Raw genomic sequence first — 15,000 nt, 5'->3', positions numbered from 1 at the left:
TGTAAAAAAAAAAAAAAGATGCCCAGCACACAACAGATTATCAAATGTAGGAAATTTTAAGGTTGAAGTACATTGAATTTCGTTTCAATTTCATTTTTATCATGATTTTAAGCCTATTTAGATGTTGATCTGTGATTTAGCTTATTCTATATCTGCCTCTTTGCTCAAATTTCTGAAGTCAGAATAGTCTCTGTTGCTCGAGATTTCTTTTCATGTAGTCAGTGAAAAACCGTCACTCAGTGTTTGCAATTCCTCAATCAAACTGAAGACTGGAAAAAGGAAACTGGAACATTTTGTCGTTTTTTTCAAATGTCCAGTTTCGAAACAAGAATGATTGGACATAATGGACTGAACACGAACCACCCAAATGTGTCAATACAAACTCTAACAGGCACGCCAAACGTGCTCATGAAATAAATTCAGCATTTACTCAGCTTCACATATATCAGTGCCCCCTGTACACTCAGTCTCTACAGATGCACTGGGTCCTTTCTTTTTACTGCTCACAACACTGTTGTGTTTCTCTTTTTATTTCTCACAACACTGTTGTGTTTCTCTTTTTACTTCTCACAACACTGTTGTGTGTTCTCTTTTTACTTCTCACAACACTGTTGTGTTTCTCTTTTTACTGCTCAGAACACTGTTGTGTTTCTCTTTTTATTGCTCAGAACACTGTTGTGTGTTCTCTTTTTACTTCTCACAACACTGTTGTGTTTGTCTTTTTATTATTTTTTATTGTTTATTATATTTTTTACTGCTCAGAACACTGTTGTGTTTTTGTGTTTTCTCTGTGTGCTCTCAGTGCCATCGCCTTTTTCTTTGTGAAGAGTGATGTTCAAACACCCACCTCGGGCGAGGAAAGGCCTTTACTAACAGACGATGTAAGAATGTGTGTGTGTGTGTGTGGCTACATGAACGCACACCCACTCAGTCATTTCATATGAGTATTGTATATTGTAACTGTACCAACACATCAGATTCAAATAGTCGGTAAATCCAGGATTAGCGGAATCCACTGTGTATGATATAACAGGATCTTTTCGCCTCTATATGTTTTAGACTGTCACCTCTGAATCTTCAGGCCCAGCTGACAGTTCATGGGTAGACACACTAGGACCGCGCACAAAACGTATTATGTATGTATGTATGTTCCAGCTATCCTGTTGATAGACTGACACTGTAATGTGAATGCAACTTTAACTAGCGGAATTTGTATTCAAAATATGTTTGCCATGTTCTGTATGGCACTGCTCGACCTCCATTTGCAGAGTTTAATACTGTTGGACGTTGGTTGGGTAAAGCCAACCCTAATCTGGTATTTAGTGGGTTTCGTTTTTTTTTTTTCTTTTTTACAGTGGTCTCTCTTTTGCTACTGTTGCCGGTGTTCTCTATGGAACTTCGTTTGTGCCGGTGCTCTACATTAAAAACCACGCCGCCGACCAGAACGGCACTTACACCGGAGCGAGCCAGTTTGGTAAGACCACGCTGTGCAAAACCGCTGCGGTGTTGCCCAAAACATCACACTGAGCGCGCTCGGGTTGAGTTTCCAACTGTCTGTAGTCGAAGACAGACTGATGCAATGAGAGCAGGAAACCAAAAAAAACCAAAAAAAAAATCATTTGAAGTCACATGACTCTGTGGCTGTTCCTTGTGAAAAGAAAACAGTGAAAAAACACTGCGCCGCAAGATGTTTCTCATCAGATCACGTGGATGCTATCAAACTTCCTGTGATGGTTATTTTATTTTTTACTACACGTTGTTGTAAAGTTGGGGGTTTTTTTTTTCCTTACTGGCAATAGTTGGCAATGGGGCATTTTTCATTCAGAACAGCAGAAAAAGACAGAAAAAGACAGACATTACAAATATCCGTCATGCTTATGCTGCTCGTCACCAGCGATTAGCAAATTCGATTTCTTTAAACAAACTCTGACCTCTCACAAGTTTATATGATTAAAACTGTGGCATATTTACCCCCATTAGTGATACTGTGTTTTCCGCAGTGATTGAAATCTATTTTGTTTAAACATATATTTGTGAAAGACTGTCCTAGTAACTGTGAGTGTGTGTGTGTGTGTGTGTGTAGATCTGGATTATGTCTTTGCACAGTTCAGTGGGATCTTCCTCACCAGTACAGTGTATTTCCTTATTTACTGTGGCTTCAAAAAGAACCAACCAAAAGTGTTCCCCAGAGCAATCCTACCAGGTAAGAGCAGAGACCACACACACACACACACACACACACACACTTCACACACACATTTGTTCATCACTTTGGTGTTATTGCATTTGTTTGATTTGTCTGTCCTGTTAGGTTTTGCCTCTGGAGTGATGTGGGCCATTGCTACGTGCTGTTGGTTTCTAGCCAATACTTACCTCAGTGCTGTGGTTAGCTACCCAATAATCACCACGGTGAGTGACAGCTCTATCCACCAATCCAGTGGCTGGAGCTGCACATTCCACATGGTCTTATTCAGAAACAATGCAGTTGCTCATGATAATATTATGAGTGAACTAACAAAGGTGTGTGTGTGTGTGTTTGTGTGTGTGTGTGTGTGTGTGTGTGTTGCTCTATAGGTCCCTGGGTTGATTGCTGCTCTGTGGGGAGTCATTATCTTTAAGGAGGTGAAGGTAAGAGATACTGGGAGGTGTCTACATGCTTGTATGCTTAATAGAAGAAAAGATCATATATTTGAATCTCTCTCTCTCTCTCTCTCTCTCTCTCTCTCCCACTCTCTCTCTCTCTCTCTCTCTCTCTCTCTCTCTCTCTCTCTCTTTCCTTTAGGGTTGCCGGAACTACCTGATCCTTGTGTTTGCATTCTGTCTCGTTTTGTCGGGTTCCCTGCTGACAGCATTCTCTAAAGTATAATGACACCTATTTCCCCATCACAAAAGGGACCAAATCGAAAAAGAAACTCAGGGAATTCAGTACTTTAAACTTTTTTTTTTTTTACTGCAGTATAGATTTGCCTTCACCACAGTCAAACAGCCTAAAGGTATATTCAAGATGGAGAGGTATGTGCCATAGAAAGTCCCTCATACTTCAAAGCAACTCTTAGTTGTTTCTTTTTTTCAGGATTTTTATGGGTTTAGATCCTGCAGTACATCTGCAGTCAACGGGCATTAACAGTTTGGGACTTAAGTCCACAACCCTCTGGTGTTCATTGCACTTCCCCTACTCCATTCCCACTCCACTATGAAAGACTTTAAATTTTATATGGGAATATTTTGAATGACTTTTCAAATGACTACTTTTTGAATGACTATTTATGTAAAGGTCGAGGTTGAAAAACTCCTGATCAGATACCAGCCTTGTGAATTGTGAATTGTTCAGCTGGAGAAGCTATTTAAAATATTCTTTGTGGATGTCATGATGTTAATATTCTTGATATGAATAATCCAGCTAATCTATTGAAATGTGTCCCTGGGCTGGTTAGGTTGTGTATGTTTCTGTATAAGTCTGGGGTTTTGATAACTGTTCTCTTATCAGTAGTTTTAAGGATGTGTTGACATTGATATTGTTTCCTCAGAAGGGTATGACTCCATTTATGACCTGAATTTAATATCATGAATTTGAATGGCTGAAAACTATTGTGTTTTTTTTCTGTTTTGTATTTTAATTGTGTATTGTTTCACAGAACAAATGTACAGAGCGGATGAATGAACCACAGATTTGTTTAGTTCCTGTCTGTTCTTTGATATGAAATCTCTCTAGCAGATGTGGATCATAGAAAAGAGCTGAAAAAAGAAATTTAAGTTCTCCGACACCTATCATCAACCCTGTGTTTGTGTGCGCGCGCGCTCGCCCGGTGGGGGGGGGGGGGGGGTGTCAAATACATGTATAACTACGTGTAAAAACACAGATCTTATTTTTGTGTCGTGGCCGTTTTGGGTGGATGCTAAAATCGGAAAATATGTCGAAGTCGCTTCCGTCAGGGCCAATAGAGGGCAGCAAAGTACTTTTTCCTGAACAGACACGAGCGCGCTACAGTCGTGTGCGCGCTCTCATGCCTCACCAGCAGATAGCGCTCGAGAAGATGATCTTTTGTGATTCTGGCAGCGCTCGCGACTGAGCCGCTTGCCAGCCTGGCTTGTGTCATATGACCGAGACAACGACTCATGGACTCCTTGCGGAACCGTGGAAAACTCGCAAGAGAAACATACAGATGGCAGCCCGGGGTGTGTAAGTTTGAGACGGCCCGTCAGCATGGCCCCGACTCTGTTCCAGAAACTCTTCAGCAAGAAGGCCGCCGGGAGCGCGAGGGACTGCACGGGAGCAGCAGACCAATGGTGAGCAACCATAACCGTTAGCACACGGGGTTCCCAGTAGCCGCTGCAGGTTATCACTATCATCATCAGGGAAGAGCACGCGTCAGTGGCGTGAGCAGCCGTACTTTTTACCAGCTATGCAAGCTGACTGGAGATCAAAGCGAAACTACGCTTTTTATTGCGACTGGAATTTAATGGCACGAAATGAGTTTTTGCATTTGCTTTGCAGCATTATATTCTAAGTTACTGAATCTTACGTGTCATCTGTTATGGTCCTGATGTGCATGTGTATGTGTATGGATATGTGTGGCAGAGAGAAAGACAGAGGCAATAAGACAGCTAAGCGTGTATTCAAAGTGCATAGACCACGTACCAAGCTGAGTATCTACCCTCAGTTCTAAAACCCCGCCGGAGTGAGATCCACGCGCGCTACCGTGCAGAGCAACATCAGTGGGTGTATGCATGCACAACCGAGCGCGTGCCGAACGCACGTACGCCCCTTCGAGTCAATGCGTTACGTAATCTCTCTTATTGTTCGACCGTGCAAAATGTTCACGCGCACGCCGTGATTTCGGGACGCTCTGCCAGAATTTAATCAGTCTGGTGAAAGAGGAGAGGATGATCGTTGGTGTACCTTTTATTTCAATCTATATTATTCTCTTTTTGTTGCCCCGGACCCTCGAAGTACAAACAGCAAACAGTAGTGTACGTTTTGTCCGACAATAAACTGATATTGATTTCTGGTCATTTTATTTAGCGAGGCAAAGGTCGGTTGAGAAAAATCCGTGGCCCGAGGTTGCCTGAACTAGGGAACATGATTGACAGAATTAAATCGTGCCGTCTGCGCTTTTGTGAATATATTGAACAATTGATTTCCTTAGAGTAGTCCCCTATTCTGCACGTTCTGATATTCACGCACATTAACAAAATGCAAACCAAATCAAATGAGCGACACGCACCGCCTTGTAAAACATAATTATTAATCATGAAAACAGAAATATAACTATTAACTAATATTCATTCTACCACCAAAGAAAGCAGGCTGCTGAAAATTTTGCTCACGTGCGTTTATAATGTCAAAAATTTTAATAAACCCATCTACGGGAAAATTGGTGAATTAACAAACATGCACAGAGAGAGAGAGAGAGAAACAAGATAGTTGGTTAGGTTATTTGAAAATGCATGAAAATACAGACACAGGCTCGTACAAACAGCTTGAAAATGTATTATGAGTGAGGGAAAAGGGTTTTGATTGAGATCAGTTTTCCCACAGTGGTTTGTCAGAAGCATATGATTGACATATGATCACAGGAACAGAGAAATCACTGCTTAGTAATGTCACAGGGGTTGTGGGTGTACCCACATGACTTGCAGAGTATTTACTGGGAAGACAGAAACGGAGAAAAATTGTGTGTGTGTGTGTGTGTGTGTGTGTGAGAGGGAGGGAGGGAGGGAGGGAGGGAGGGAGGGACAGACAGGCAGAGAGGGAGAGGGAGAGAGAGAGAGAGAGGGGTTGGTGTTTGCTGAGGTGAGCAGCTCTGGATGCTGAAATTGTCCTATGACTGCCTGGATCACATGCTCTGTGTGTGTGTGTGTGTGTGTGTGTGTGTGTGACAGGGGATGGAGTCATGTGGTGTTTGACTGCTATCACTGAAGTCATCTGTCAGATAAGAGCCACCTCACTTGGTGAACACATGCTAACTAAAAAACACTAGACTAGGACACCTCTCTCTTTCTCTGTCTCTCTCTCTCTCTGTCTCTCTCTCTCTCTCTCTCTGCCTCTTTCTTTCTCTCTCTCTCTCTCTCTCTTCTCCCACTTCTGTGTCAAATTTTATCGACTCCACTGAAGTGTTTTGGGTAGACGAGTGAAGCTGCACACAGAACAGGAGAGAGCGGCGAGGGAGAAGTTCGGCTTTATATGAGAGAGAGTGACCTGAGTGTTAAACATAAACAGACACACACGCGCGCGTGTGCGCTCACGCGGGCGCACATACATTCTGTATGTCTGTGCGTATGTGTATCTCGTGCACTTCCGGAGGGTTCTTTGAGGAACACAGCTCAAGATGAAGATCAAAAGTTACAGGAAATTCAGCTCAGCGTATGCGTGTGGTCCAGAGGACAAACTTCACAGCAGGTAGCGCTGGTTTATAAATATGTGTGTGTGTGTGTGTGTGTGTGTGTGTGCGCGCGCGCTCTGGCTTTTCCACTGTCTGATGTAGTGTTTATCACATCCTGTACTGTTTGTAATTGTAAAGCAGTGTGAATGCTTTTTGATGTCAGTGAAGAAAAGCAGACAATATGTAAGGGGGGAAAATGTTGCATTAAAGAAAAAAAAATCAATAGTCAGCTTTGTTTTGACGCGTTCACTCAAGTCTTTCATACTTATTTCATTTTTTTATTGCTTTCATAGTTTTATTTCTAAACGTGAAATACTAGTGAAAGCTAGTAGTGTGCTGCTTTACAGGTTCGTAACACATAGTTTGTGTGTGTGTGTGTGTGTGTGTGTGTATGAGATCTACGCACTCAGTAAATGGGTTACCTGCCTGAATTTCTCCTCAAACACTCTTCATAGTTTACTTTCACTGTGACCTTGAGACACTTATTCGGTGCCATATGATTCTGTCTGGTAGTCATGATGTGTCCCCACAATACACACATACCCACTTAGAGGGTGTAATTGTGTGTATGTGCAGACATGGAACTGAGAACAGAATTGTATGAAAAAACATGTGGAATGTAGTGTTGTAGTGGTTCATTCAATATGGAGAAATGATTTCAGCTGTAATATGGATACATATACAGTTCAGTTAGTGTATGTGTGTCTGTGGTGTGTGTGTGTGTGTGTGTGTATAAGGAGATGTGTGTGTTTTATTTCTGTGGTAGAGCATGCAGGGTCATGTGATGAAAAGCCATGTCATGTGACACAAAGGAAATCACCCTGAGGATAATGCTGAGGATGTTGTACGAATCAGTTCTCACTTTGTGTGTGTGTGTGTGTGTCTGTGTGTATGTGAGACTTTTCTAGAGTGGAGAAACGAGTGTTGTGTCTGCTCTGTGATGCTTTGAGTGTGTGTGTGTGTCTGTCTGTGTGTGTGTGTGTGTGTGTGCGCGCGCGTGTGTGTGTGTGAGTGAGCGTGTGTGAGTGTGTTGGTGTAAATGTGTAGTGGTGGTACCAGCCCAGGCAAGCGTCTCTCTCTTTCTCTCTCACACACACACACACACACACAGCCCTAGTGTGAAAGGATAAAGGAAGCCTGTGCGCAGCCGCTGTGTACAGGCCGAATGTGTGTGTGTGTGTGTGTGTGGATAAAGAAAGTCTGTGCGTAGCAGGGTATATTGTTCAGCGGCACGGAAGGAGAGAAGCAGGATGAAATTGTAACTCCTAGCGCACGCACATAAACACAAACTTTCACTCCTATCAAACACACACACACACACACAGACACAGACAGACAGACACACAAACATAAACGGACACAGATTTAGATAAAATACACTCACTCACTTGCGCACACACACTCACGCACACACACACTTGGAGGCTCTGCCAGTATACAGCAAACTTCAAAACACACTCACTGAACATTTTACACACACACACACACTGCGGCGTGATGAACGAGACCGCGTACCATGCAGACCTGTTCAGGACCGAGGAGAGAATGTGTTTGTGTGTGTTTGTGTCCATCTCTGGAGTTTTTCTGCTGCTTTTCGCTTCTTGTTGAGTGGAGCCATGCCGCAGATGTCAACGTCCGGTCGTTTTTTTTGGGTTGTCTGATGATTTGGCTCTGTAAAAAACATGGGTGTTTGAAATCAGCCTGGCCATCAGGGCAAGATGGAGAGCAGGTACAGTGGAACAGGTGTGTGTGTGTGTGTGTGTGTGTGTGTGTATGAAGATCTGGATTATGTCTTTGCGCATAGAGAGAAAAAAGCAGAGCTTGAGTTTTGGACTTAAGTGCTTAGTTCTTGCCAGAACATCTTGTCATCTCAATGTGTAAATACTGAAGTGTGTGTGTGTGTGTGTGTGTGTGTGTGCGTGCGCGCGCGTGTGTGTATGTGTTTTCAGTTGTGGCGTTTGTTCTAATTTTGTAACGGACTGGAGAACATGTGAGCTTCACAAGATGAAAGTTTCATTAGTTTTAATTTGTTCCTCTCGGCCAAACACAGACTGGCATTCTGCTTTGTTTCATTTTCTTTTTTTAATATAACTTATCCTTGCTCCTCTGCATACTTTTCACTGTACCGAGAAACTAAGAACTCTAACTCTCTCTCTCTCTCTCCTCTCTCTCCTTCTCTCTCTCTCTCCCTCTCTCTCTCCCTCTCTCTCTCTCTCTCTCTCTCTCTCTCTCTCCCTCTCTCTCTCTCTCTCTCTCTCTCTCCCTCTCTCTCTCTCTCTCTCTCTCTCTGTCTCTCAGCTGGGCATCGGCCGAGTTTGATCTTGCTCAGATCCGGTTGATTGTCTATCAGGACTGTGAGCGGAGAGGTCGACAGGTTCTGTTTGACTCCAAAGCCATCCGGAAACTTGACGCTTCGGAAGCGGTAAGTCATCATCATCGGTGGAAAACACACGCGTGTACACGCATGCACGTTGTGAGTATTTCAAGACTAGTATGTTAGTGTGGAACCCCAAACACACACACACACGCGCACACACACAGTTGTACTATGGTTTAGTCTGCAGATATCACACTGTAATTCTAGTGTGTGCAGGTTTGCTCTAGTCCTTTGCCCTGTCAGTGATTGTGTGTGTGTGTGTGTGTGTGTGTGTGTGTGTGTGTGTGTGAGTGAATGTATGTATGTGTGTCAGCAAGAGAGTGAGTGTGTGCTGTTTTGGGAGGAATCACATGGCCTGTAATCCCTCCTGTTTGGATCTCATGACAGGTATGACTGCTCAGCTGGGAAGGCTAACTGGGTCAGAGAGTTTAAATCACACCCCCGCCCCCCCTTCCCCCTTCCCCCACCATCACCCATCCACCCCATGTGACGCCTATATATGTGTGTGTGCATCCGCGACAGGTTTTTGCTATGCCCCTCCATGACACGTGCACATCTGTATTAGCTTATTGGCTAAAGTCTAAGTCAGCTATAACCATGGGCTGTAACTGGGTTTGATGAACGTGGTTTGGAAAGAGTTAATACAGGAGCCAGAGTGTTTTTGCATATCAAATTAGCCTGTTAGCATATCCTTTGGTATTGGTTTGTGGCTAGTGCAGAAAACCTTGGAATATTTTAAAGGCATTTTTGGAAATGTAGCTGTTTTGCTATCTGCCCTCACAGTTGTTTGTGTGTTAGCATGTTGGCGTAGTGCTCCTTGACTTTGTCGTTAGCTTGTTACTGTTTAGCACAAGGGCTGTAAATGGATAAGTGTAAGTGAAATATCTTTCCTCAGTTATTTACATGAATGTTTCTTTCCCTCTCTCTCTCTTTCTTTCTCTCTCTCTCTCTCTCTCTCTCTCTTTCTCTCTCTTTGTAAGCGTAAGAACAGAGTGTGGTTCATGGCCTCTGTTCTAGTCACATGAGCTGCTGTTTATTCAGCTCCTAAGCTTTGTCACACAGAGAGAGAGAGGGAGAGAGAGAGAGAGAGAGAGCATGATGAATTGAGCAACAGAAAGAGAGGATGTGTGTTTTATTGGCAAGCACTTTGACCACTGTATAACCGATCACGTGAAATGCATCAACAAACACTTCCAGCTGTGACCAGTAACCATGGTAACGCAGGACACACAGCAGTAAAGCACAGATAGAGGGTCCTTTTTTTTTTTTTTAAAGATAGGAACGAAAAGTTTGAAAGAGTAAACATTTTTCTTGGACTGTTAATTTGTCTGTGATCATTACTCTTTTTGTTTTTCCCTTTTTTTGTACCTCTAAAGTTTTCCAGAAATAGATTAGCTCGTTGGCAAAACCTCCAGGTTTTTTTTTTTTTTTTTTTTTGATTATTATTAATTTTTTCTCTTAACATCCAAGTCTGTCTTGCATGTCAGCTGAATGGCATTTTTATAGATAAACAAAGGGCAGGCCAATATACTTGACAGTGCTCAATTTGTAAATCAGGAGGTCCCAGAACACAGAGGAGGGGGGGGGAGAGAATTAGGGTTCCAAGAGTTCTGTTTACAACCACGAAAAGCAAGCAGGCTAAGAACCCAAGCTAAGCGACGTAATCTGTCTGTCGATCTCCTCCACCTCCGTTTCAGCACTATCACAGCGCGGCACCTACGCACACAACACACAGCACTGTGAACAAACAAAAGTGATTTATGAATGACATCAATGGGAAACGAAAGAACAACAGAGCCGACAGCATGAAGTATTACACAACATTTACACAACGATTCTGATAGCGATAAAGGAGGTGCCAGATCCAGTGGAACGGGTGCCGATCCCAATCTGGGAGGTCCCGGGTCCTGTTCCGGCAGGACCCGGCCCAAATTAAGTTCTGCACTTTGTCCAGTAGGAGATTACGTTTATGTTTTGATGTGATTTTTTTTTTTCTTTTCTTTTCTTATTCAGCAAAATGCAGAGGAAACAAAAGCTCCGCCCAACCGCAGTGGCGCGTGTCATATCAGTGGCCAGGCGAGACAGAAAGACACACCCCCAACTTATCAGGTCTGTCTACACACGCACACACACACACACACACTCAGTTCATACTAATGCACAAGCTTTATATACAGAGATTCCCATGTACATCAGATTTTAACACTGTGTCCATGCGTGTCCGTGCATGTTTGTGTGTGTGCGTGCGTGTGTGTGTGTGTGTGTGTGTGTGTGTGTGTACAGTACACCAGGCCTGCATCGGATGTAAACATGTTGGGAGAGATGATGTTTGGTTCTGTTGCCATGAGTTACAAGGGCTCAACTCTGAAGATCCACCATATTCGGTAAGTAAATGTGTGTGTGTGTGTGTGTGTGTATAACATATATTTATATGTATGTTTGATGGTGTATGACACAACTATTATGTTTTCAATGCTGAATGTGGTGAGGTTGTGTGTTTTGTTTATAGGTCCCCTCCTCAGCTGATGATCAGTAAAGTGTTTTCGGCGCGTCTGGGAGGCAGCACCAGCGGCAGTACCAACACGTGGGTTTGACTGTCCTATCGGTTCTCTCAGGCCTCCTTAACCCTGACTCAGTCTCAGACAGTTGTTGTTGGTTATTTACATGTTTCATACTGAGTGTCGGGTGTGTGTATGTGTATAGGAAGGTGTGAGATTGTATGTATGTGTGTGTGTGTGTGTTTAAGTGTGTGTTTTGACCTGTTTTTTCTTCTCCTCAGGTTACAGGACAGTTTTGAATCCATTAGCCAAACTTGCCCTAGCCACAGTAGTAGCATAGGTAAGAAATCTGTTTTTTTCCCCTCTCTCTCTCTCTCTCTCTCTCTGTGTCGCTGTGTTGCTCTCATGCACACACTGACACATTTACTCTCCATTGGACATTTCCCATCGCAGGAGCTTCCAGGTTGCCCAGCACCTCTGTTGCCATGGGTTACAACCTTGGCCACGCCCCTCTGCTCCGTCTTGTTCGGAGCGCGTCTTTCTTTGCAGGTTCGTGTGGAATCCTGAAGCAGTGTTAGAATGCACGTAACAACACGCACGCGCACACACACACAACACACACACACACACGCACAGCATCTTGTGGGCATTCTACACCTGCGAACAGAGAGCATGACTCACATACATACATGTGTTAATCACCCACACCCTTACAAAAAACACTCATTTTTGCACAGTTAAGACACGGTTGCTGTGAATGAGCACTGGTTTTAGTGGTTTTTTCCCCAGACACAGAGGGAGTTGAAAGAACGTGTCCATATGAACATGAGTTGACCACAATTTTTTTTAGTCCTTTGTAAGAAATGAGAAGTTGTGAGTCACAACTTAACACGCAAGGTTTCAACTCTAAACTGACTCACTCTCTCTGACTCTGGTTAGCACGGATACACGGCATGGTTACCAGGATACGGCTCGAACTCTATAATGTTTTTTTTTTTTTTTCTGCAGGTACGGTGTGGCACGCGTGTGATTTGAGAAACTAATCAGCATGCTCTTTTTAGGAACACCTCTCACCTTGCCTGGACCCCTAACCCTGCTCTGTGTGTGTGTGTGTGTGTTTTGAGACAGAGTGCTGTGTGTGTGTGTGTGTGTGTGTCACATCTTTAAGCGGTGTGTTTTCTCTCTGTAGCACACAGTACTCCAGTGGACATGCCGAGTAGAGGACACAGTGAAGACGGCGACAGTGGCATTGCACGCTCGGGTACGCACAAACAAAAATTCACCGTAATTCATTCACAAATTCATACGTACGTTACTTTTAAAAGCGTTTCAACGAGTCTTCTGCAAGTCTTTACCACCAGGTTGAGCGTAAAAACATTCAAAACGTTGTAAATCTTCAGTCAGCGCAAATGAAACGGGAACTTTTTTGTGAAGTTTTCAGATGATAAGTTGATGATAAAATCTTGGTGACTGTTTAACTTTTGACTTTCACTCTCTGATGCTCTAGCTTCTCTGAGCAGCCTGTTGGCCACGCCCCTTCCTTCTCCTGGCTCCTCCTTCAGCAGCAGCTGTGCTAGTAGTTACCAAAGACGATGGCTTCGTAGCCAAGCAACCAGTCTGCAGCACGGACCCATGCCTCGCTGGTGAGAGAGAGAGAGAGAGTGTTTGTGTTATAGTCACACACAGTGTGCATGTTGGAGTTAAGAGGGTCAAGACTTTGAGTTTGTCTGTGTAGAACCAGGGGGCTAACTCTGTGTGTGTGTGTGTGTGTGTGTGTGTGTGTGTGTGTCAGGAGCACAGAGGAGATGTTCACTCTGTCTGATGAGAGCTGCAGCTCAAACCCCGTGGTGATTCGGAGGAAGAAGATCGCCATCAGCATCATCATCAGCCTTCCCGAGAGAGAGGAGGAGAGTCACAACTTCCAAGAGTTCTTCTTCTCTCACTTCCCTCTCTTTGAGTCTCACATGAACAAACTGAAGACTGCCATCGAGAGGGTGAGTGCGAAACTGCACCGCCTAGAGTATTCCCGCAGTTACCAAGCTCTACAGTAGCAATACTTACATAAAAGTGAACAATTGAAAGAAATCACAGCACTTAGTCAATGGTATCGTAGATGTTAATGTTACGTATCACCTATTTTATAACATGACAATTAAGAATGCACCCACTGCACCTCTTGTACAGTACATTTGATATGTGTGTGTGTGTGTGTGTGTGTGTGTGTGTCACAGGCGATGATCGTGTGCAGAAGGATAGCTGAGTCCAGTCAGCGCGTGCAGGTGTATTTGTGTCGAGTCATGGAGGCACTGGGAGAGTTCAGGTGAGGGAAAGAGAGAGAGAGAGAGAGAGAGAAATAAAGAGTGTGTCGTCTCAGGTTAAGCAGTAACGCTTGGATATCACAAAAAAAAAAAAATTTACACAACAGGACTTTGGTCATGTTGAAGTGATACAAACGAGTATAGAAATTGATTTTTTTTTTCTTTTTTTTTTTTCTTTTTTGTCGTTACTCTGTGCTTGATTGCTTATGACTTCACGCTGTGTTTTTTCACAGTGTGCTTTTTTCTCTTATCACATGACGTGTTGCACTTTGTTTTCAGAACGTGCAGTTTGTGACTTGGCCTTTATCGGTTGTTCTGAACTCTTTTGACCTTGATCAGTTGTTCTGTTATCGTCGTCACCGGTATCTGTCGCTCTTGTCCGATCTGTGGCTCTGTGCTCTGTGGCTCGTGTCTAGGATGACGGTGTGGAATCTCTACATGGCTCCACGGATCAGCGAGCCCGTCTGGCTGACCATGGTATCCCAGAGTGCCGAGCGCGGCCCGCTGTGCCAGCGCTTCCTCAAAGAGATGAGTTTACTGATGGATCACGGGGCCAAAAACCAGTAGGTGACCTCCGACCCTCCGAGAACCCTCGTTGAGATTTCCCCTTCTGACGCTCAAAGAGCGGTCGGGCGGCTGACCTTTGACCTCTGAAACATTTGCAGTTTACGTTTTTAATCCAAGCGCTAGAAAAGGAAATCTCTCGTAAAACTGAGGAAAGAGGGCAAAACAGTCACCGTTTAAAGAGGACTTCAGTTAAAGCAGTGTGTCCCCGTCCTGACCCGTGCTCATCTCTGCTCATTTTATGTCTGTATGTTCTCTAAGACACAGACCTCAGCTAAAGGCTTGATAATTAGGGTTAGGGTTAAGGGTCGGGTTAAGGTTAAGGTTAGGGCTAAGGTTGATGAGTTGAATCAGGTGTTTAAGAGGAGGAAGATATAAAATGTGCCATGGGCTTACAGAAACAGAATTCATAATGACTGAAAGCATGTTTTCCTGCAACAGTAACTCAGCTGGTGCCAATTGGACTTGATAATGTGCCTGTGTGGAGTGTTGTTTATGTCTAAATTGTGGTTGTTTTTGTTGTTGTAGTACACTGATAAAGGATGAGTGGAGACTGAGTTGTATTGTGTTGTATTGTGTTTTGCAGGTTTCTGCCTGCTCTGCTCACAGCTGTACTGACCTATCACCTGGCCTGGGTTCCCACGGTGATGCCTAGCAACCAGCCACCAATCAAAGCCTTCTGTGAGAAACACACTTCTCAGACTGTGGACCTGCTCGCTAAATCTCATCCATACAACCCGCTTTGGGCACAGCTGGGTAAGACAGACACACACACACACACACACACACACACACACACACACACTTCTCATCCACTCCTTTTCTTTTTATTCCATTCTCCTCACTCTCTCCAACTCTCA

The 15,000-nt window shown here is 43.8% G+C and overlaps 2 protein-coding genes across 2 annotated transcripts in view; both read left to right on the top strand.

The window, feature by feature from the left end:
• The window catches only part of LOC115823682 (transmembrane protein 144-like), a 9,776-nt gene extending 6,904 nt beyond the window's left edge, over positions 1-2,872 (top strand). The window contains exons 6-12 of the mRNA XM_030787715.1: positions 803-881; positions 1,060-1,136; positions 1,356-1,474; positions 2,084-2,203; positions 2,312-2,409; positions 2,575-2,628; positions 2,783-2,872. Of these exons, the coding sequence (XP_030643575.1) occupies positions 803-881; positions 1,060-1,136; positions 1,356-1,474; positions 2,084-2,203; positions 2,312-2,409; positions 2,575-2,628; positions 2,783-2,866 (631 nt within the window). The 3' untranslated portion in view covers positions 2,867-2,872. The remainder of the gene's footprint in view (positions 1-802; positions 882-1,059; positions 1,137-1,355; positions 1,475-2,083; positions 2,204-2,311; positions 2,410-2,574; positions 2,629-2,782) is intronic.
• Positions 2,873-9,063: 6,191 nt separating this feature from the next.
• Positions 9,064-15,000, top strand: part of fnip2 (folliculin interacting protein 2) — a 9,551-nt gene continuing 3,614 nt past the window's right edge. Inside the window, exons 1-11 of the mRNA XM_030788333.1 lie at positions 9,064-9,147; positions 10,774-10,869; positions 11,044-11,144; positions 11,270-11,344; positions 11,540-11,598; positions 12,448-12,519; positions 12,766-12,901; positions 13,051-13,252; positions 13,490-13,578; positions 13,993-14,139; positions 14,727-14,896. Of these exons, the coding sequence (XP_030644193.1) occupies positions 11,071-11,144; positions 11,270-11,344; positions 11,540-11,598; positions 12,448-12,519; positions 12,766-12,901; positions 13,051-13,252; positions 13,490-13,578; positions 13,993-14,139; positions 14,727-14,896 (1,024 nt within the window). The 5' untranslated portion in view covers positions 9,064-9,147; positions 10,774-10,869; positions 11,044-11,070. The remainder of the gene's footprint in view (positions 9,148-10,773; positions 10,870-11,043; positions 11,145-11,269; positions 11,345-11,539; positions 11,599-12,447; positions 12,520-12,765; positions 12,902-13,050; positions 13,253-13,489; positions 13,579-13,992; positions 14,140-14,726; positions 14,897-15,000) is intronic.

The sequence above is a fragment of the Chanos chanos genome, chromosome 11, assembly GCF_902362185.1.
Source record: "Chanos chanos chromosome 11, fChaCha1.1, whole genome shotgun sequence".
Classification (NCBI taxonomy): Eukaryota; Metazoa; Chordata; class Actinopteri; order Gonorynchiformes; family Chanidae; genus Chanos; species Chanos chanos.
The sequence above is the reverse complement of the archived record's forward strand: the minus strand, read 5'-3'. Positions and strand labels throughout refer to the sequence as shown.